Raw genomic sequence first — 24,702 nt, 5'->3', positions numbered from 1 at the left:
AATGTAATTTAAAGCAAAAATAAAATCTATGAAATAAAAAAAAACAAGTGACAATTGAATGGAAAATGTTTATAAGAAATGAAAATTCAAAACTAAAAAATAATTGGAATATAGATTCAATTGCAAGAGTTCCCTTGACTCAAAACACTAAGGAACGTTTAAGCATATTTTTTTTTTAAAAGACAAAAACTTATAGAGAATGTAATTAAAAACTTAAAAAATCATTTTTAAAAACTATACACAAAACAAGATACAGTAATGTGATAGTGCCAGGCTATAAAATAATAAAGCGAACCTATACAATTTGTCCCTAGCAGAAAACAGCCACGACACAATGGAGGTTTATTTTTTTGTGTAGTATTTCATCAGAGAGTGGTATGATGAGCCTGTTTAAGCAATAAATATACAATCAAACCATTTGAATGACCGATGTCTTTCTATCAAATTCTGATACATATTTCAAACGCTATTTTCTTCATCTGTCATGTAGAGTAATTAAAAAAATTGTCAATTAATTGGCCCTTTATACTGAAGCAACAAAAACGTCAACTTCACAAAGGCTCAAAATTTCGGTGATCAAGGCGATTTCAACGTAGCGTCCAGTAGTGGAGGGCGGGCAATCAATAGTGACCAGTTCACCAAGAGTTCCAGGACCAGCATAGAAACCACAGAGTGTTGAGATATTTGACACGGTCTCTCCGGTTCTGATGGAAACATTACGAAGGCGATCAGACACATCTGTATATATTCAAAAAAAGAAAACAGCAAAATATAAACGTTTTTGATTGTAGAGAAATCTTGAAACATGGTAAGAATTTCAACTTTATAAAGAATGTTAAGGATTGAGATTTGGTTTAGAACAAAAATTGAAAATATATATTAACGAAACGAATACGAGCGGTAAAGAAATAAAAATTAGACATTTTTAACTAAAGCTCCAATCAGATACATAATATTTAAAACAATTCTTTTCGGACCCGATGTGTGCCCTTTCCAAATATTTACAAAACCTGTCATATTTTTTCTAATGAAATACTGTAGTACTTCGTTTTATTATAAATAGCAACCTTATTGGACAAAGGTCTTATACAAAAATGGGGAAAATTTGAAAAAAAAATTTAAACGTTATCTGGAGAATTGAATGTACACAATACGGACGTATTGCCTGACGCCACGAGCGTCAGACAGCATAATGGTCAATTTTTCCATGGCCCGGAACTAAGAGACTGTAAGCTAGGTTTTGTGCAAGCTGATTGACATAGGAATTTTATCTGCATCAGCTTGCAGAAGAAACAATCATAATTATGAAGCAAAATATTGATTTTTTACTTGCTTCAGGTTTTTTTTCAACTCCGCCATATTGGAGGTCGACTCGGTGACTTTTCCTCTTTGTCTTACATGTACCAAGTTTAAGAAAATATAGCAGCAATATTTGGTGGAAAATATTTATTAAATAATTTTTTTAAATAAAGGAGGCTTCCAAAAATTTATATACTTCAGAAAAATAATGATTCCTAAATTGGTTGAACAATGAAGGAATATGAGCATTTGGACCTCCAGTATGGCGGCCAACGGGAGGTAACTTTTGCTAAAAGGTCCATCGAAAACTCTCTATATGTACATATCCTTGTAACAGTTTCTCTGCGTTTCTAAACTGTTTGTCTTTTACGAAAATTGTGTCTAATGCGAAATATAAACGTCATAGCCCCACCCACTCAATAGTTATTGGCTAGGTTAAAGTTGAAAAACAGAAAGACAGCATAAAAACAATTTACCGATTTTATCGATCCGGGGGTATACAAAATTATGTTTTGTATAGAGTCATTAAAATATAACGTATGGAAATGCTTTAAATGTATTATAAATGTAGGTTCTGAGGTATTTCAACAAACTTAAATCAACACTTCCTTAGAATGCTTTTGTGACACATTATGGTTTCGTTGCTTATAGGATAATTTTTTTTATTGCTATAGCCTTTGTATTCCTTTGTCCACTTTATGGCTCCTCTGAGTATTCTTCTGAATTTCAAATGTACATTACTTTTTTTATGCTTTTAAATTGATGATCAATCATCATGATGGCTTTTTGAAGAATTTTACCTATTTTTACCATGCATTCCTACGTAAAAACTTGGTCACCTATTGTGGCCCCACCCTTGCCAAAGGGGTAATGATTTGAATAAACTTGAATCAACACTACACAAATATACATGGACCATTGCTTCCAAATTTTTCAATTACAAAAAAACTTTACATGGCCTGGATACCGAGTATCTGAAACATAATCCTCCATCGTGTTCATGTTCTTCGCCATATAACTATAGTTCTGCTGGATACGTTGTTACAGGTGACGTAAATATAGTTAATACATGAAATGAGGACCTTAAATCACTTATTTTAAAAGGTCCTAAATATAGGGAAATCAGATCCTTGAGAAGATTTTCCCTAAGTTTTCCTTTCTTTAACTTTAATCCCACATTGTGCCCCCCCCCCCCCCCCCCCACCGCTTGTTAAGTTCATGATTTGAACAACCTTGAATCTACACTCTCAGAGGATACTTAAATATAACTATGACCAAACACGGCTTTGCAGTTCTTGAAAAAAAAATGTTTTTAAGATTTTTAGCTCTACTGGTCAGAGACCTGCTGCCCTTTTCACAAAGAATCTTACGACTAAGACTAAAACTTTCCCCCTTCCTACAGCAATATATTAGCTGCGAAAATCTTATTTTTCTGTTACATTATATTGATATTTTATGATTGCATTTTCATTAATTATTTAGAAAAAATATATTTTTATCTAATAAAAAATTACAGAGTGGTGAAATTTTAGTCTTAGTCGTAAGATTTTTTGTGAAAAGGACCACAGAAGAGCTTATGCGATAGTAATGCGTCCGGCGTCCGTCCGTCTGTCTGTCTGTCTGTCTGTCTGTAAACAATTTTATCAAAATGCTACTCCTCCTACAGTTTTGATCTGATTTCAATATAACTTGGCATATAAGTAGATTACACTAAGATACATAATTCTGTGTATCGGTTTTTGATTTCGACGAACGGTGTTGGCGTTGTTACTAAAAATAGAAATTTCTGTGCTATTCTTTCAAAATGCTACTCCTCCTACAAATTTGGTCTGATTTCAATATAACTTGGCACACAAGTAGACTACACTAAGATACATAATTCTGTGTATCGGTTTTTGATTTCGACGAACGATGTTGGCGTTGTTACTAAAAATAGAAATTTCTGTGAAATTCTTTCAAAATGCTACTCCTCCTACAGTTTTGGTCTGACTTCAATATAACTTGGCACACAAGTAGACTACACTAAGATACATATTTCTATGTATTGGTTTTTGATTTCGACGAACGGTGTTGCCGTTGTTACTAAAAATAGAAATTTCTGTGAAATTCTTTCAAAATGCTACTCCACCTACAGTTTTGGTCTGATTTCAATATAACTTGGCATATAAGTAGACTACACTAAGATACATAATTCTGTGTATCGGTTTTTGATTTCGACGAACGGTGTTGGTGTTGTTACTAAAAATAGAAATTTCTTTGAAATTCTTTCAAAATGCTATTCCTCCTACAGTTTTGGTATGATTTCAATATAACTTGGCACTCAAGTAGACTACACTAAGGTACATATTTCTGTGTATTGGTTTTTGATTTCGACGAACGGTGTTGGCGTTGTTACTAAAAATAGAAATTTCTGTGAAATTCTTTCAAAATGCTACTCCACCTACAGTTTTGGTCTGATTTCAATATAACTTGGCATATAAGTAGACTACACTAAGATACATGATTCTGTATATCGGTTTTTGATTTCGACGAACGGTGTTGGTGTTGTTACTAAAAATAGAAATTTCTGTGAAATTCTTTCAAAATGCTATTCCTCCTACAGTTTTGGTATGATTTCAATATAACTTGGCACTCAAGTAGACTACACTAAGGTACATAATTCTTTATATCCGTTTTTGACTTCAATGAACATTATTACCTTGGTTAATAAAGATAGCAATTTCTGTTACTCTCAAATTTGCTACTTCAAATACAGTTTTAGTCTGATTATAATATAATGTGGCTTGCAAGTAGACTACACTAAGAACATAAAGAGACTTATTCAAGGATCATTATTCTCTTTTTTGCCTGTGTAAAGTTTCAATTCCCAACTGCTTAAGTACTTTCCTCTTCCTTTGCTATAAGTACAAACCAGTAGAGCTTCAGTCTCGACAGAGACTTCTGGTTCCTATGTGTTTTTATGTTAAACTTTGATACCACATTGTGGCCCAAACCTACCCCTGTGGGTCATGATTTGAAGAAATTTGGAATCTTCGAATCTTCGCTACCTGAGGATGATTCAACATGAGTCATCTTTCCTGGCCTAGTCGTTCTAGAGAAGATTTTCAAAGATCCTTCCTGTGTATTCCTATGTTGAACGTTGATACCCGATCGTGGCCCCACCCTACACCTGGGGGTCATGATTTGAACAAAATTGAATCTACACTACCTGAGGATGATTCCACAGGAGTTTCATCTTTTCTGGACTAGTGGTTCTTGAGAAGACGATTAAGAAGATAAAATTAATTATTCACAAATTCATAATTACCTCCCCATGGAAGAGGGTGTGGCCCTTCATTTAAACAAACCTGAATCCCCTTCACCTAAGGATACTTTGTGGCAAGTTTGGTGGGAATTGGCCCAGTGGTTCTTGAGAAGATGATGAAAATGAAAAGATAATAATTAATAACAAGAACGACAGACAACGGACAAATTTTGAACAGGAAAGCTCACTTGAGCCTTCGACTCTGGTGAGCTAAAAATGAACGGAAACATTTCTTTCTTAATTATGTTTATATGTTTTATAGACCGATGCCTTTCCATTGGCTGCAACGACCGCCAAATGATACAGGGAATCTCTAAAGTCCTTAATGTACGAATTTGTTCTTCATATACAATGGCTCGAGTTTCCTCTAAGAGTTTAGTAGTTTCAGACATTTCAGACATTTTTTTCCGGGAAACACAACCAATACACAGAAGAACATTAGCACAAGAAACACACGTTATTTATCTCCACATGCATTCTATAGTTGGCCTGTAAGCTACTATCATACAACTATAATAACATTTGTGACAATGTTCTCAGGTGTTCACGGGTGAGTTGTCCTCACTGGCTACATGGGTTAGAAAACGTAAAAATAGACAAATGCACTTAAACGAATAACAAAGGTATTTAGATATTTTTACATACTCAATGGTATACCCCCAGAATAATGCAGAAACTTTCCCTACTCACTTTAAATAGTTGAAATAACACATTTTACGAATTTTCAAGAGAGCCCTTTTATGATCGACTTTCCGGCTCGATGACCTCTTACCTCCTCCATAATTATATACTTGGTTAGTTTGTTTAATACCCAGGAGCAGAGGAGAAAATTTTCAAAGAATTTATGCATTTCACTATATAATTAACAGAGTCCTGCCCTTATACCAGAACCCCTAACCCTAGGGCCATGAAATTCACAATATTAGAAGAGGCAACCTTATTCAACCTAACAATGTTTTAAAAATTGCTTTGTTTATTAACTACCCAGGAGCAAAGAAGATTTTCAAAGAAATAATGCGTTTTAACTATATAATCTATATAGCCCCGCCCTAGAACTTAAGAACCCCTGACCCAGGGGCCATGAAATTCACAATTTTGGAAGAGGCAACCTTATTCAACATAACTATGTACATGTTCTTATTTAGTTTATTTAATGCGCAGGAGAGAGAAGAAGATTTTCAAAGAAATTATGAATTGTCACTATATAATCTATTTAGTCCCCTGTAGCACTAGAACCCCTGATGCCAGGGCCATGAATTTCACAATTTTGGTAGAGGACTCAATGCTTATTACAACCACCAAAAAAGTTTGAATGCTTGATGTCCAAGAGTAAAGAAGAAGATTTTTAAAGATTTCATTAATTTTAGTGGTTTTGGCCCCATCCCTTAGGCCCCAGGGGGGCAGGGACCAGGACATTCATAATTTTTGTTCCCAATTCACAAGCAATATACTCGGCCATGTTCTATTATGACAAGATCTATTTAAAACTAATTCTGGTTGACAATAATCAATTCAAGTTTAATTTTCTATATAAAAATAAATATGGGAACCGGTTCAATCAGATAAAATAAAGATATTGAATTATTAATATACCAGATAATTGTGATTAAATATTCATGTTTAGTGTAATTCATACAGTCATGTAGGTGTAAAAACCTTTTTCCTTCAATAAATATTTAAATTCAAATTGTTTCTATGCGTGTACTGTTTATATATGACCTTCGCATACATGTAAGGATTCCTGGCATACTACTCAGAATAATTTCAACTGCCTGTTATACTTCCATTGTTTATTGGAAATCTCATATCCCAGTTAGCTCCGCCCTTTAAATTACTCATGCGCGGATCTGGGGGGGGGGGGGGGATTCGGACCACTAAACCAAGTAAAAAGTGACCCTGGACCCCCCCCCTCCTTAGAAAACGCAGATTCCCCCCCCCCCCCTCAAAAACTTGGATATGGCTAAGTTGGTATGAAAAGTCATAGGTATGAAGAAGATTTGGAAGTAAACGACTACCCCCCCCCCCCCCCCCCCCCCGAAATAGGATTTTCACGTTTTTAGGTTTTTTTTTGGTTTTTTGTTTGTTTTTTTTTTTGATTTTTCTTGTCAAATTTCTGGGTTGGATTTTTTTTTCACTGGAGTGCCCCCCCCCCCCCCCCCCCGAGTAAAATTCCTGGACCCGCGCCTGTTAATAAACCCCGTCCAATGGGACAGGTGTGGCACTACTCTGGGACCGCTGTGTAACAGCTCTGGTTTATATATAATTAGCAGTCCCATAATGCAGTCTCCGGGACTGCTCTTGGACTGCTTAGTGTCAGGTTGGGTCTGGTTGGTACTGTATCATCTCGCCGTGTGGTTTGGTCGCGCTATGACCTCTGACCTCCAAACTAGTACTATACGAGGGGTGATCAAAAAGTTCGCGAACTAATTGAATAACTTCCAAAAAAGAAATGATATGGGGTTTTAGTGTTGAATTTCTTTTTACAGTAGCTCTCTCCGATTTTAATGGGTATCTGCAACTATTCTGCCCTTGCGCGGATCACGTGATATAGGCGGTCACGTGACATACTCCTTAGCGTTCTGTCGCAGAAGCATAAACTTTTTTCCGACTCTTATATTTCTTACCATGCAAGTTATTTTTTACAACAAAAACAGTCCAATTGTCAGAAATAGCCTAATTTCCGCAACAGTATGGATGGATAATGATATCATTTTGCAGAATGAGCATGGTGACCATCAAAACCCAAGTCATCTGTCTTTTGAGCGTCGTTTATTCCATGTGGATAAAGTATGGATGCCTTCACTTTATCATATCTGATATGTTGAAAGTCTCAAGAAAACGATATTTTAGGGTTTGAATAATTATATTATTGTAAAGATATTCATTTACTTTTCAATCTGTAAATTGGCGATCTTTCATATCAAATTGCTTAACAAAGGACACGTCTCTTTCCCAGTTTGCTTTCCCCGGGCAACAGAACAAACATCATTTTTAAACATCTCCCTTCCTTCACTTAAACAATCAATCCAATTAATGACAAAACTTTTGGCTAGCCTTTTGTCTTCATAAACCGTGAACAAATTATTATAAACTTCTGCAAAGGAATTTCAAAGATATATGTTTAACTTTACAGCCGTTCGTTTCTCGAATACGACTGAGTCAGCCATTTTTTGTCACGTTATATACCTTATGACGTCATTTTCACATTGTGACGTCACAAACACGGGGCAAAACGTTCCATTACATATGCTATTTACAGTGCATGTGTAGGACTCTATGTGTGCCGAATTTCATTCTGATCTGAATTGTGGTTTTCTAAATATAGAGATAGTTCGCGAACTTTTTGATCACCCCTCGTACATACAGAATTGAACATCTCTTCTCTTCAAAAGGGTCATCTAAGAAAAATTTTTGCAAATGTAAAAACAAAGAAATAAACCCACCTGCCTTCGGGCATGTCAAAAGTCATGGTCAAGAGTGATAGCTAATAACAGTTAAAGGGGCTGGGTGTTCGTGGCCATTTTTAGACTATTTCGACCTCCTTTAGAAGAAGAGCTCCATTTATAGATACACAAAAATGATCAAATTTTAAAACAAATATGTACGATTTTTTTTTTGCCAAATGATAGTTACAGTTATATAGATATCATCTCTAAAAATTTAAGTTATATGTGGTGGTTAATTTGTTGATCCCCAGCCTCCTCAAATAACACCCAAATAAGAGGACCCCCCCCCCCAAAAAAAGGCCAAAAAAAGAAACCCTCGGCGCGGTACCGAAAAAAACCTTCCTTTTTGTGGAAATGACGAGCCGAAAAATTATCCATTTTTATTTTGTGTCCCACTATATTACTACTACATGTACTTCAAAAGGTACCTGTCAGCCTTGTTCGATCTCATACGTGTACGTGCGACATAGTAAATGATAATTAAGTGTTCCAATATGGCAAAGTAAATTAAAGGTTTAATTTTGCTCTCATTAAATATGAATAAGTTGATATTTAGTTGAAAATATAGCAAGCTAGTGGTTTTGACTCTTTTGTAATTACGTATCAATTTAAGTCGCGGCTTGTAATCCAACTTCGGGACATGGAGACCGGTCTTACACAGATAAGACCCTTTAAAACGCGGTCCCGTGTCGAGGTACTGGCACGAAAATGATCCCTCGCTATTCATGATCAATGGCCCTAAGTGTCGAGCCCTCCACCGCCAGGTGGTGGCATCACAATATTAGTGAAAATTCTTGACAAGGACCTCAAACTTACCTATTCCATATCGATCCATTCCCCGGTTGAGCATTCTTACAGTAACAATGAAGTAAACCTTTAGAAGGTCAACTCTCCACCACGGATTATCATCAGAGACATCTGTATGCGAACAGGAGAGAGCGTCAATATCAGTGTCTCTAATTCCATCCACCGCTAAACCAGATTCGTACTTCCATAAGGTTGATATCTGTTCTGTAGGCTTGCCAACCGTGATATTTCGCAGGACTAAAATTTACATAAGAATACTGTAAATCACTTCTCATTTTCAAAGTTTGGATATTTACATGTTTAAATGCAATAATATGTTTTCTAACCCTGTATATTCCAAATTACTTTCTTACAAACATAAGGTGAGGTGCAAATTGAATAACCGAATCACAGTATACTTATAAAAGATACCTTCACGGCAAGTATCGGAAACAACTGTTTGAAAATTAGGGTTGCATGTTGCGTTAATTTGTCCAGATACTGCAACAAAGCCATCATTACAACTGACTGTCCTGGTTACTCCAGGGGTAAACACTTTATCTATATCCACGTTAATCATACCATTTTCCAGATACCTCGAACATTCTGAAGTGAAAGAAAACATTTGATATTTCAATTTTGATCGCTATCTGTAATAATTATAACGTAAGATCAAATGTATCTTACAGTAACTGTTCAGAATCATCGGTGCTAAGTCAACTGATCAGATTTATAAAGTGGTATATACTTGTTTGTATATATTGAAATGGTTTATTTCTTTTTGGTCGTTTAACATAGAGATGATTTGAAATAAATGTTTGTAAAAAATAATAATATGTCTTTGGGTTAGTTTTATTGTAATTTAAATGTGGATAATTGCTTTTTATTTAGAAATGTGTGACATTTTTTAAACGACTTATGGCATTTTTCAAAATGCTACTCCTCCTACAGTTTTGGTCGACACAAGTCATGATACATAATTCTGTGTACGGTTTTTGTGAATATAAATTTTCGGTTCTTTCAAAATGTACAAAAATGCAATGCAGAAAAAACAAACCAAATGATTTTTAAAAGAAAAAAATGATGCATGCACAAATTTCTGATATCTTTTATGCATAAATGTATTTATTAGGCAATAATGTGACCGATGCCGATTGATGTTAATAAACTTAAAGTACAATCTGTTATAGGCTTATACAAAAATAGAAATTTCTGTGAAATTGTTTCAAAATGCTACTCCTCCTACAGCTATTACGGAAATTTCTGTGAAATTCTTTCAAAATGATTTAATATACAGCTAATTCTGTGTATCGATTTTATTTTGATGAACGTTTTTCTAGCATTGCAAAGTCTTTGTTTCGACTACTCAGTAACTGAAAAAGGAAGAGGGTTCAAGTGGACGTCTGATTGTCAAAATGCTTATGATAGACTGAAATCGTGTTTGACAACGGCTCTGATATTGGCATATTTTTAAAAGAAAAAAATGATGCCAAACTTCTCATTGCCTTTTATATAATATACTTTACGGTGCAGCATTGCAAAGTCTTTGTTTCTGTGAAAAAGGAAGAGGGTTCAAGTGGACGTCTGAGAATATACATGTACAACGATATTGGCATATCCAAACTTCACATTGCCTTTTATTCTTGGTGCAGTCCTGTCGCAGAATATACATGTAGACGGCTAGACTGAAAGAAAAGAGATACTTAGAGAATGTCATGATGCTAAAATTTTGGTGTTGCAAAGACTCGAGCTAAATTAAGGAAAAGTTTTACTGGTCAGGTTTACAAGCAGACTCCGAATTTATGTAACAGGATGTCCTCAGTGCCGTAAAAGAAAAGTCTACTCTTCTTGGAAGGCTCGTATGCAAACTGAACAAACTGGTTATCCTATGGAACTTGTAAATAGTGACATAATGAGTACCCTTCCAGAGACTGAATCTGGCAACAAGTTAGTATATTATCGTAATATCTCATTATTTTATATATAAGTGGACAGCTCGGCATATCCTCTGAAAAATATGGAACCAAAAAGTCAGACGGCATGGTGGAAAGGTTTAACAGAACCTCGAACATTCTGAAGTGAAAGAAAACAAGTTAGCGACTTTCATGAGCGCGTATGTCTTATTTCCAGCAAGATTGGGATAAGAAATTACCATATGTTCTAATGGCTTACCGATCCTCTCTGCATGAAAGTACGGGTTATATGTTAATGTTGGGAAGAGAGACGGCTCCCCAATTAACATCATGTACAAAATTCCAAACGGATTGGAGCCTACCAATGTACATGATTAGGTATAGGAACTACGAAAAACCTTGGAAGGAGCGCATGCAAACACGCGCAAAATCACAGAGCAATCTAAGTTTCACCAAAAGAGATTCCACGATCAGAATGTGGTGAAAAAGAATTTTTAAGAAGGCGTAAAAGTGTTCCTATATTTCCCACAGAAAGGAATTGGGAAATCAGCAAAACTTCTTTTCTGAGTTTCTTCATTGTAAAACAGCACCCTGATGTTATTTTCAAAATAAGAAAAGAAAAAGAAACAAAAACACTTATTGTACATGTTAAGATCATATGGGACCCAGGTCCTCAGAGATTGACAGAAGAGTTAATTTTCAAAGGATCAAGGTCAGGACACTGCTGTTGAAATTGGCATTGATAAATCTCATATGGAAATGTTAGGAAATCAGAATTGAATGAAATAGAATTAGCTATAATTCGGGTCATAGACAAAAAAAAGGGCTGCTTGGCATTCTGAATACGAATATGATTACAATTTTTAGTGTAAGGTCACAAGAAAATGTAGATGTTTTTTTTTGGTCTAGTGCATGTTTTAATATGCAGATGTAATAGATAGTTACATTAACGATATCTTGTTAAAACATTTTTTTTTTTTTAAAAAAGGAAAAAAAATGGTATAGCGTGCGGGACGCACGATATCAAAGGCATGGGTAGTGAAACATTATAGAAAACACCTATGAAATAGAATAACCTTACTTCCCACGGAAATAGATTCCCAAAGGGTATATAAATCAGTGCAGCGGGCAGCTAAAGAGAGTTGTGAAGTCTGCGGGGAGAAGACTTAAGGCACACGTAATTATTGAAGAAGTAACTTAAGAAATAAGGCTATAGTGTAGGAATTTGAATATTAAGCTCAACAGCGGTAGTGGTATTCGGGAAATTAATTTGTATGTCAGGAGGTAGTAAATCTTTTCAGATCGAGGTGCCTGATTCACCATATCAATAGGAACCTTTATACCAAGAATACGCGGTGACGCGTGAGTCATATTTAGTTATTGAAACATAGCACCCAGAAAAATCTCTGATAGTTGTCTTCTTATTATATATACAGAATCATTTTACTCAGGAAGAGTTAAGGAAAATTATTATCGCCAAATCATTTTACTCAGACAGAGTATAAGAAAAGTCTCCTCTTAAAAGAATCCTGGTTAAGATATATTCAGATAAAAACGTTACACTTCTTGTACAAAATTGTCACATTAGGAATCTATACTTATAAATTAACAAATTTTGCAAATAAACTCTGAAACGAATGCACAAGAGTTCTTACTTAAGCCTGTAGGAATACACTAGGCATAAGGTGATGTCCGTAAACTATATTCGGATTTCTCGCGCATTGTAATTATCGTAAATTTAACTAGTGCTAATTGTAACGGGGACCGTTACAGATGTTCCCCAAACGCTCCCCAAATCCCTTTTTGTGCCTAATTCCTGTAATTTGAGACTTTAGTTTCAGCCAATCAGAGCAAAGCGCACGTGCATGCGCGTGAGATCTTGCCACTTTGACCATGCCTTCTTGTTTAAGCTTCTAATATATCCTTATATTATGAGTTTCAAAGCATTTCATCAAAAATTTAAATAGTTACGTCTATATCAATTACATGTATATTGGACATTTCTCATGTTGTACGTGCGCGCTCTTGCAAGCACACGTACATGCACCACCGTGTAGTAGGGCACATATGGGGTTTCGGTTAAATAACATATGGGCTTTCAAATCCGAAGCGGTGATTTTTTGCATTTGGAAAATATATTTGTAAAAATCCGTTGCTAATGAAGTCTTCGGGGCCAAATGACATGCGCACGGGTTGTAAGAATGTATTACCTTCCAATTTAGTGCAATAGGCTGGTTGAAAACGTTACGGATTCTGCAAACACTTCTGGACAGTTCAGTCGACTGGGAAAAGTTGTGGTGTCGCTGACTTTCTTTGCTCTATAATTTTCAAAAGCGGACCTTTAAAGCTCATTGTAAGGATGGTAGATGAAGATTGATATAAAAACAATCCATGGAAACTTTTTTCACCTTTCGCAGTCTCTTTTTTCTGTAAGAAATATAAATTTTTGTGGCCAAATTCTAATGTGCCTAATGGGGTTTCAAGGTTTGTTAACATAGGGGGTTTCAACTCAAAGGTTTTTTCTATGTTTAAATCTTTGGATCAGATTCCTTGTTCATTCATCACGAAGGAAAAGTGAATGGCCAAATGGAAGGCAAAAGATTTGTTTTTCACTGGTGTGCAAAGATTTTTAAGCACCTCAAATTCTTATTTTTTGATATCTTCGGTCCTGTAAGAGTGTCAAAAGTCCAAAAGTAAGAATCCAATGCTTACATTTACATTCTCTAGTTTTATCTCTACATAATTGTAAATTTCATTATACATTTACTTTCTACTGGATTTAGCGCATGTCAGACCTGACGTACGTAAAAGCCGTCTGTGACATTGAATGTTAATTGCGGGGGGGGGGGGGGTACAAATGTTATATTTTGATGATTAAGTTATTCCACTGATTTTAATTAATATGAGTTAATACAATACACATCTTAGCCTTACAAGAGGACTGAAAATGCATATAATTCCAACTATGCATTCTACTGCGCATGCAGTAATAAGGTTTGATGTGTTTGATAGGATATTGAATGGAATTATATAAAAATTCCGATGGACTTCTAAAAGAAAAGAAATAATTTGAATGTAAAAATATACATACATGAATACTCACTTTAATCTCTATCGGACACCTATCAAATCTATCTAGGATGTCATTTAAAATTCTGATATTTATGTGTAACTGTTCAGTGGGCGAAACATTTAATTGAACTTTTATCAAAATAGAATTCAAATAAACGATTGCGTTTTTCCCGAAATTCCGAAGGCTGTTATAAGTCCTATTGAATGTAAGATAAAAGATCTGCGACAGGAAATTTAATAACATTGTACATGTATCTAAAATTATGGAACGAACTAGCATATTAATCAATCAAAATCTATTGATGTTTTCAAAAACAACTTTAAAAAACACTTCTTTAGGAACTTATATATTTTTAATCATTGCTTTCCATGTATATTTGTATACAATGTTACTGCATGTACAACGCCATTGAATACGTTTACATAAAAGAAGGCGTTTAATCAAATAAATCAGTTTCACATAGAGGCACATTGCGTCTCATAAACACGGAACTGGGTTTCCTTTAGGAAAATGTGGGAAGGAGGTTTATTTTGAATCTGGTCAGACGCACAAGAGGAACAAAGCATTTTTCTATGGCAATTGAATACAAGGACATAGCATCCTTTTAAAAAAAAAATTTAATAGGGGTCAGAGAAAAATTCCTACCAAAAAACTACACAAACACAAAGATTTTTTTAAAAAATATTTTGTGTAGGAGGGGGAGGGGGGTAGGTTTCACTTTTCAGTAACAAATTTTATTCATGCACAACTCTTCAATACCATTATTTGGCGGTACCGCAACAAAGGTGTGAGTTTTCAATGAAGAATTTCAACAGTAAAATGTTATGCTTGGAAGAATGCTCCCGGCTTGTGTATGACACGCAACCTGTCTCTTGAGTGAGCTTTCACATCTGTTCATCTTTGCACATAGGTGACAACCAAACTTTTTGCCTAACATATGACTATTCGATTTTATTTCGTATTAAATGGACGAAATCCATATTCTTGAAAGAAAGCAAAGATTTAAACATAGAAAAAAACCTTTGAGTTGAAACCCCCTATGTTAACAAACCTTGAAACCCCATTAGGCACATTAGAATTTGGCCACAAAAATTTATATTTCTTACAGATAAAGAGACTGCGAAAGGTGAAAAAAGTTTCCATGGATTGTTTTTATATCAATCTTTATCTACCATCCTTACAATGAGCTTTAAAGGTCCGCTTTTGAAAATTATAGAGCAAAGAAAGTCAGCGACACCACAACTTTTCCCAGTCGACTGAACTGTCCAGAAGTGTTTGCAAAATCCGTAACGTTTTCAACCAGCCTATTGCACTAAATTGGAAGGTAATACATTCTTACAACCCGTGCGCATGTCATTTGGCCCCGAAGACTTCATTAGCAACGGATTTTTACAAATATATTTTCCAAATGCAAAAAATCACCGCTTCGGAGTTGGAAGCCCATATGTTACTTAACAGAAACCCCATATGTGCCCTACTACACGGTGTGCACATGCTTTCATGATAATTCTTATATATCAGGCTGTAAATCTCCCTAATTTATGACTATGTTTAAAATTTCAAAGGATTTTATCAAAAAACAAGAAAGATACAGATTATAGAGACTTTAGTTTCAGCCAATCAGAGCAAAGCGCGTGCATGTCCGTGAGATCTTGCTATTTTGACCATGTCATCTTGTCTATGCTACTAATATATCCTTTTATTTTCTCCCTCGTAAACTCCTCCGAAAATAAATCTTTTCTTGACTAGTTTGAAAAATAACAACAAATAGTTTAGGTTAGGTGCGTTCGTTACAAGATCGCATTTATAATCAACAATCAACTTTTAATGACTTAATATATAACACAATTTATATTAATTGACACAAACATCGACAAAAACATAATTGTACATGTATATAATGATTAAATACAATGCATTGCATAGTTCTTAGGGCGGGGATGGGAAGGGAAATGTATGTCCTTGAAATCTTGTAACGAACTTCGCAATGACCAAAAACACGCCTGGAACACTATTTATAGTAAACGCCAAATCACTCGTGCATGCAAAAATTACTATGAATAGATCGGACATTTCCGTAATACGAAACTCAAAAACGTAAAGAAATTCATATATTATGAGTTTCAAAGCATTTCATTAAGAACTGAAAAAGTTACGGCTATATTCATTATACTGGTCATTTCACATGTTGCACGTGCGCGCAAAATGACCTTCGTTCGGCAAATCTACATAACATACCTACTTAACCTAAAAAGGTTTTACCTCAATTGCACGAGTAGTTTAGGAGATCATTAATTAATTGACAAATAAGTACCCAGGAAGAAGAAAAATAATAAGAAGAAACGGAGTAAAAACAGTATCTTCCCCAACTTCGTTTGGGGAACATAATTAAAAGTCTACATTCATTTTCGAATAGAGCTGATTTCAATAGACCTAACGGATTGCGCTGTTTGTGAGGTGCTAACGCTTTGCTTGTCGAGAGGTTTAAATGCTACGTCACATTCTCGCCACATCAGAGGAAGTAGCCGAGATCGCTTCTCTCCCACGCTAAAGTCGGTCAGCTGCAATACACATCGCCGACGTTAAACGGTTTACAAAAGGGGACAGACAGCACAAGTCTTATTAAACAGTTTAAAAAGAGCATTATTTATATTATATGCATTTTTTAGAGTCCATAATAAAGTGAAGCCGAGGTGATAGTTTTATTTTTTATAGCATTTGCCATTTGTGCACATGTGTATGTCACAATTTATATTGTATTAACGCAAGCGACAGGGAAAAAAATGGAGCTATAGAGACGAGTCGATTGTTCCTTGTTACAGCAGCTGCCTTGAGAAAATGAATGTAAATACACTGTGTGGGTAAAAAAAAAACGCCAAGGAGAGGGGCTGGTGAAATTTCCGTTTCAGATTATTTCTTTTCATATCATGTAAGTCAGGGACGGATAACTTTTTTTCTTTTTCTTCATCCGAAAAAAAGTTTGACAAGCCAAAGAAAAAAAAGGTAAACTCTGTCTCGGGTGGGGTTAGTTTAAAATATATTTTATTCATTGAATTGGATTGAGCAACAGGCTTAAATGCCTATGATCGTTCTCTCCATAGGTCAAGGTACAATTACAAGTACATGTAAACATTGAAAAAAAATGTATGAGGAATAGATTATCAATTGATAAATATTTAGAATGAATTCAGAGAGAGAGAGAGAGAGAGAAAAGGAGAGAGAGATAGAGTAAAACAAATAAATATAAAAAGAATAATTTAACAAATGAATAGAAAAAAAAAATAATTATATAAATATAAACCAAAAAAAAGCGGGTGGGGTGAGCAGGGGTTAGAAGTGCCAGTCAAGGACAGATTGTTTATTTTCTTACTGGTCGAGGATAGATTTTTTTTTCGAGAACAGGCCATTTTATTTCCAAAATTTGCCACGCCCCTCTCTAGGAATCGGGAAGTGCATGTGAAGATAGATTTACGCTTTACATTCCGTCGTTCGATATTAATTATACTATACATACAAAATTTATTAAAACATAACTAAATTGAACTTCAATAGATAAAATTTTAACGTCTCCCCCGGCCTTCCCTCTTCACAATTTCTCTCGAATATATGCGTATAGAGGGTGCTCTATTTTTCAGCAGTATTTTGTTCTAAATTGTATCAGTCTCAGAATGCATGGCTTGGATTGATACGCGTAACCAATTAATGCAATGATCAATGACTTATGCACTACTTGATTTTTATACATGTACGCAAATATGAAAAAGATAAAGTTTGCGATAGAATGAAATAATCGACCAATTTAAATATTCGTAGTGGACTGAAAAAAATCATAAAATGCTTTCATTGATCAATTCAAGTTTTAAAGACATTTAATTATGCTGGTAATATTCAAGAAAACGACATCGGGACTGTCTACTCAACTTTTTTTTACCCAACAAACAAGCTGTATGTTGCAGCTGACCGACTTTAGCATGGGAGAGACACGATCTCGGCTACTTCCTTTGATGTGGTGACAACGTGACGTAGTATTTAAACCTCTCGACAACAAAGCGTTAGCACGTCACAAACAGCGTACTCCGTTAGGGCTATTGAAATCAGCTCTAACAGCCTCGAAATAGCACTGAAGAGAGTAAAGTGGTGGCGGATCTAAGTAAACGGCATTTTAAAAAATATCTGACAACAAGCAAGCGCTTATTTATTTCACAAAACGTCATTAATGAATTATTCAATCAAAATTTGATTTAAGTGATATAAAAGAAATAAGCAATGGTCACTGATGTGCAAATCCTTTCCGTTTATGTCCGATCTCGCTATTTGTTGAAAGTTCTAGAAAGTCAGGTGGCATCGAACCCGATGTCGAAAAGAAAATCGAGGCGATTGTTTATCATGAATGGGCATGGAAATAAATGTAAAGAAATTGGTAACACAATGAGTTTGTGAATGTATCTTAGTAAGTTGTGCTAATGTTTTATAAATAAATGTCGATTAATGGCCATGGTTATTTGATTAGACATGTAAGATGGTACAATTTGATTTTTAAATAATTTACTTAAATCCTTTAAAATTGTGTTCTTTGATGAACACTTTCAGTTGATTTTCTACATACAGTCTTTTATTTTTAAAACTTATTTATACCTTTTAGACCTGTATGTACATTCTCTTATATGTGATGTAAATGGAAACAGATCATCCGAAGTATAATAAGCAATAATATACATGTGTAGCTCAAAATATGTTAAATTCTACCACGATTATTGCAAAGATCAAAGAAAAGCGGCGGACATTATTTCCAATAGATCACGAACGTCATCAAAAAATTATCAGATCAGAAACACGTATCAAATCTGAACAATTCAAATGCATGTTTGGCTGTAGAATGAAATACTTGTTTAGACTGCATCGATGTGTTCGTCGTTTGCAGTAAAAACACTGTAAATTTCATAAAGTTGCTGATGAATGTCGGTTTTTTTTAGCTAAGCGGGGCTATTCCAAGGACCTCCCTACACATTAAACAACGTGATTTCAGCAGTAAAACAGGAACATTATTTTGTTATTTTATATTAATTTTAACTGATCAATACATATTACGAACAAATTTGTAATTTAAAAAGGGTATTTTTAATGTAACAAAAGCTCAAATCGTCTGCATTCCATACACAGGTAAGCAAACAAATTTTACCTCTGGTGTTAAATGGAACAGCGTAATCGAGACATGGTGACCTAAATCGTTTCTCTATAGAGGAAACGCACCCCTACTATTGTTATTGTGATTTAAATTCAAGACACGTGGTTTAGGTTGGCCTATTCAAAGGTTATAGGGTAGAACCGGTTTTATAAATAAAATTGGCAGTAAACAGGAAATTGCTATAGTCCATTTAATTCTTTTGAAACATGTCCTGTGAAAAATGTGTTTCCAGACCTTTCTGAAAGACTTTCATGATTTTCAACAGAAAAGGGTGGCTAAATGGGGGGGGGGGGCTAAATAAAAATATATATTATCATAGTTTACGGCAAAAATTAGAGCTCACTAGCGACCGATACGCTGGTAAAAAAATGTGTAATATCATCAACACGGTCAAACCTTTGTTTGCCTTATATGGCTATTGTTATTAATGCGCACAGATGATCTAACCACGAGCAACTGATTATTTGTTGATTGAATACGTTCACGCCAAATGCATGTTTAAATTTCACTTCGAACACGTGGTTCAGGTCAATCTATGATCATGTCAATGGAGTGCAAAATAAAAAAAATGTTCTTATGAACAAAATGCAAAGATTAGAAACTATGAAAGATCTCACGGGCGTTTTTAATTTGTTTTTTTTAGAAGAAAAAACATGTTTAATAAAATGTATATGTAGTTAGTGTCAAGTTCAGAACACCAGCACTTCTTGGGTAAGGAAAACGAGCAGTTTCTCGTATGCATTTGAATTAACAAAACATTTTTTACATAACTATACTCGTGGTCACGTGTTTTGACCAGAGAATCCACCTGACAATTGTATTCACCGATAGTACAATAAAGGAATTTATCTAGCGTAAAATTCCTGTAGTATTCGTAGTAACCCATGATGCAATTCTCATTCAGCTGATTGGTCAGTTAAAGTCACATTGGTGCCTCATTTGCTAATCTGACGCCAAAAAATATAGTTCCGGTTCCCATGGAAAAACATTTGTCAAAAAAGAAATTTTAATTCATGATAGCAGAAAATTGTATCATAGATAACATAGATAATACTTATAATTTCAATTGAATGAATTCAAGAGAAATCAATTGAAGTACATTTTTACAGAATGATATAATAGGGTGCTGAAAACTTAAACGCGACATAACTTTTCTGTTTACCATGTCTCCACGTGCTAGTCACTTCCTAGCCACATTTCCGTGAATAATTTACACTATCTTGCTGTAGTCTCGCGAACTCTCGCCAGAGCCACTGCCAAAGCTACTCTGAACTCATCGGGTTTTATGATTTGTAGAACACCGAAAAATAAAAGGTTCCGAACACATTAGTAGGGGTGAAACGATCAGCAGTATTTAGCGATTGCAGTAGACATGGTAGAATAGATATAAAGTCCTTGTCGTGAATGATGCAGAATAACCTCCTCGGTCTCGAAATATTGTTTGAAATATAAAAGCTTCGGCTAACGCCTCGGTTTTTATCTTTCAGATAGCATTTCTCGACCTCGGAGGTTATTCTGCAACATTCACGAAAACGCAGACTTTATTTCTTAAATAAAGTTTCTAACATGTAAAGAGAAAAGGCCAATGAGCACCTGTAGTACATGATGTATATAAGAATAAAGTTGTTTTATAACATGACTGTAAGGAGAAGAAGCCTTGAATAAAATTGTTATTTGTAGAAGTACAAAAAATAATCCCAAAATATTAGGAAATGTATTTCTTATAATTATCTATTTCTGTTCCTAAACTAAATACAAAGATAGATAAAGAAGTCACAGCAAACAACAACAGAATAGAAGAAGTAGAAAGAAATTCTAGAGATGAAGAAATGAAGAAAGAAATGAGGAAGAAATTTTATATACCTTGGCAGTAAGATCATAGCCAATGGAGATTCCACCATGGACGTAGAAAATAGAATTTCAAAAGCCCGTGCCATCTTTGCCAACCTACGGAACATCTGGAAATCCTCAATTATTAGATCCAAAACCAAAATAAGGATATTCAAAACAAATGTCATAGGAGTCCTTCTCTATGGATCTCATGTGATGAGGATGAAACCATCAGAGATTCCAAGGGTAGCCCTAAGATGGACTCCACCAGGAAAGAGAAACAGAGGGCAACCAAAGGAGACATGGCGACGGTCGGTTGAAAAGGAAATGAATGATCAGGGGTGGATTTGGGGCACTGTACAGACAATGGCAGCAGACAGACAGAGATGGAGGTCCTCGGTGCAGGCCTTATGTGCTCAAAGCACGAAGAGGACTAAGTAAGTAAGTAAACTAATTGCTGGACTTTTAAGTATTTCGTCATGCTATATTCCTGTGTAATAAATTGTCAATAGAATTTGAAAAATATTTTTTGGAATAGTTCTGTTAGCAGTAAAAAGGAAATATTTTCCCCCGCGCTTGCGCGAGATTTCAGCTAGTGCTTATACAAATGCACACGCCGCATACAACTCCTTCGGATCCCATATACGAATGGCTGTGTTATCATCACACGTCGTCGGCGTTTTTTTAAAATAAAAACCATTTTCTTGTAAATAAAAAAAGATAATATCTTACAAATTTCTACTGAATATTGAACATTTTCGTGCGTCGAATTTTTCGTTCACTACACTTTTGATATTGTCAAAGTTTTTGAAATGCTGTATTTAAAATATTTTTATAGAATTAAGCCTCTGGTGAACATATCTAAAATAGATACACGGCCATGAAATTCAGTTTAAAAAATAGATACATATTAAATAGTATGCTTACGCTATATAAGTCCTAAGAACATTATGTGAAAACATTGGGGCATTGATTGTATATAGAAAAATTGACAGGAAGCATAATAATATTATACAGGAACATGTTTTTCTTCTAAAGTTTCATTGCTTGAATCATAATTATTTCATATTGATTTATTTACTTATTTATCTATTTTTGATGTTCCCGCAGTTTTTCATTAACAGATAGGAAGGAGGTCGAGATATTTTTCCTGAAATACCAAAAGATATCATGAGAAAGTAAATGCATGTATATCAACAGTAAAAAGATGATTTTATAAATACCTCGGGTGTGATAGTATTCCCATTCTTCATATAGCTGAGCTGGAGGTTGCATGCTTTTGAAACTGCGATTGTACAGCAAACATTTCAGTGTTCGTTCATTCCAAGCAAACGATATACACTCTTTCCGCTTCTGTGAACATTTACTTGCACACTGTATCGCTCCCCTTACAAAGTCCACCATCAGATAAAAATCAGTTTTGAGCCCATCATACGAAAATGGATCTTTTATGAATTGTTCGTGATAAAAATAAGAATTACTAAAGTAAGAATTACTAAAGCCAAAGGTAACAGCAATAACCAAAAGAATTCTATTATTAGTGTCCATCATCTCTGAAAGTCTCTCTCAAATGGAGGTATAGCGTTATAGTGGTTCTGGGACAGGTAGCAAGAACTTATCAGCTGAATACAAAGTTCCACAGGCGCAGCATTAGCTCCACCCACCATAGATACATATACATCATAGCAACGAAACAGCCTCGGACAAAGAGTGAAAAATAGCGAGACAAGCACCGTAGACATAATTCCACCGCGTATATCGTTTGATTATTACTATGATAATTTCGTCGTTACATCAAGAGCAAAGGAGAGGGGGTATAATTTTTTTTATTAATGGTAGTCTCCACGTAGTAAAATTGTTTACATCCACTGAAAAACACATAGATATTATGGTAAAATGTTACCGATCTATGAAAAAGAGCGAGAATCATTACAAGATAAATATTAGAGGTACTCTGAGCAATGAGCTCACTAAATGATACCCCCGCCTCCCATATGAATATAATGACAGTGTCCATGTTTTGCTACGGGGAATTGCCCTCTCTTTATTGCAGTAAAGTGTAAAGAGGAATAACTTGTGGTGTTCCATGTTATTCAGAAGCCGCCACACCTCACGTCATAGGTAAGAATAAAATGGCAGTGTCCATGTTTTGCTTTGGGAAATTCAAAATATGTGTCAGATCTAAAAGTAAAATAGGAGGTGCACAATGGCATTATGTAGTACAGATTCTCTGAAAGTCTCATCAAATTTCATTCAGTGGTGTAAGAGAAATTGCGGATAACAGATGAGTACCAAAAAGCGTAACAGACGGGCGAGCCTTTACAGCTAGACGGACGTACAGACTGACGGACGGACATCCCGATTACTATATACCCTCCCCCCTTTTCAAGCGGGGGTATAAAAAGTAAAATAGGAGATGCACAATGGCAATATGTATAATTATAATAAAAAATCTCTGAAAGCATCTTTAAATTTTATTTAGTGGTTTGGGAGGAGTTGCGGATAAGAGATGGATATCCTTCAATATTATAGAACTTATAGCTATAATATAAATTCTTTATTGCTAAAAGGACTTTTTAAAAAAAGCTTTGACAATGATATTAAGTGAATATTTTGTGAGAGTGATTTTTACGCACTTTTTTTATACTCAATACTAAAGGTACTGTGAGCAATGAGCTCAATAAATGATACCCCCGCATTCCATATGAATATCATGGCAGTGTCCATGTTTTGTTATGGGAAACTCGAAATATGTGTCGGTTCAATAAGTAAAATAGGAAGTGCACAATGTATTAATGGCATTACGTAATAAAGAATCTTTGAAAGTATATTTAAATTTTATTCAGTGAAAGTCTCCTTAAAGTTCATTTAATGGTATGAATAGAATAGAATAGAATTTATTACCAATCAGGGCCCATTGGGCATAAACATATAACATACATAATTACATATAAACATAATAAAGTAATAGACAGAATACAATATATAGGAAAGAGCAATTCTTCTATTAAGTATATATATACTGATAAATATGTTGGTAGCATTTTTAAGTTTCATATATAGACATGCATGATGGGTTGTTGTACAAAAAATGTGCATAAGTATTATTTAGGATATATTACACACACACACACACACACACACACACACACACACACACACACACACACACACACACACACACACACACACATATATATATATATATATATATATATATATATATATATATATATATATATATATATATATATATATATATATATATATCAAAACACATAAAACTATGTTTGAAACATCAACAAGAGGCAGCAAGAGTCGGTGCTAAAGGATATACAGAATTCCACTTCTGCCTCATGTAGAATAAACAGACATAAAATTTATGGAGAAAAATATATATTATATAAATAAATTGTACATTGACACATGTGTTAATTAAATTGAACTACAATGGACAGCAAGAGTCAGTGCTGAAGGATAGTATATTGTTATTATACATGTATTAAAGTTATCCACTTCTGTTCAATGTAGAGTATAAAATACAACACACATATCAACAACATATTTACATAGTGTAGCACAAGTATTTAAGTAAGGTACATCAAATGATTTTGAATTTGTTTAACTATACATGACTTATGAATTCACACAATTTGAACAGCACATCAACATCGTCACAGTTCATTAACCACAAAAATTGGTTATTTTTTGACAAGCTATTAAAAAGATGACACCTCATAGATATCGTGGATAGTAAATTTATTCTTGATTGACTATGACATGGACAACTTAAAAGAAAATGTACTTCATCTTCTATCTCTTCTAAATTACAATTGGGGCATATTCTGGTATGAGAGGAGTTGCGG

The 24,702-nt window shown here is 34.7% G+C and overlaps 1 protein-coding gene across 1 annotated transcript; it reads right to left on the bottom strand.

Annotated features, from left to right (window-relative positions):
* Window positions 1-275: 275 nt before the first annotated feature.
* Window positions 276-22,404, bottom strand: LOC134233629 (uncharacterized). The gene is made up of 4 exons (XM_062715614.1): window positions 22,060-22,404; window positions 9,268-9,441; window positions 8,866-9,093; window positions 276-738 (listed from the first exon to the last, which is right to left on the bottom strand). The coding sequence occupies exons 1-4, from the start codon at window positions 22,385-22,387 to the stop codon at window positions 524-526; spliced, it is 945 nt and encodes a 314-aa protein (XP_062571598.1). The 5' UTR covers window positions 22,388-22,404; the 3' UTR covers window positions 276-523.
* Window positions 22,405-24,702: the final 2,298 nt, after the last annotated feature.

This window comes from Saccostrea cucullata, unplaced genomic scaffold (genome assembly GCF_032062105.1).
Source record: "Saccostrea cucullata isolate Sc308-1 unplaced genomic scaffold, CSIRO_AGI_Scuc_v1 ctg4737, whole genome shotgun sequence".
Lineage (NCBI taxonomy): Eukaryota > Metazoa > Mollusca > Bivalvia > Ostreida > Ostreidae > Saccostrea > Saccostrea cuccullata.
The sequence above is the reverse complement of the archived record's forward strand: the minus strand, read 5'-3'. Positions and strand labels throughout refer to the sequence as shown.

Coding starts and splice junctions, on each gene's coding strand:
- LOC134233629 (XM_062715614.1), bottom strand. CDS start 22,387: ATGATGGACACTAATAATAGAATTCTTTTGGTTATTGCTGTTACCTTT. Junction 9,442..22,059: donor GGAATACTATCACACCCGAG/GTATTTATAAAA, acceptor CTTTCACTTCAG/AATGTTCGAGGTATCTGGAA. Junction 739..8,865: donor AATGGATCGATATGGAATAG/GTAAGTTTGAGG, acceptor GAATATATACAG/ATGTGTCTGATCGCCTTCGT.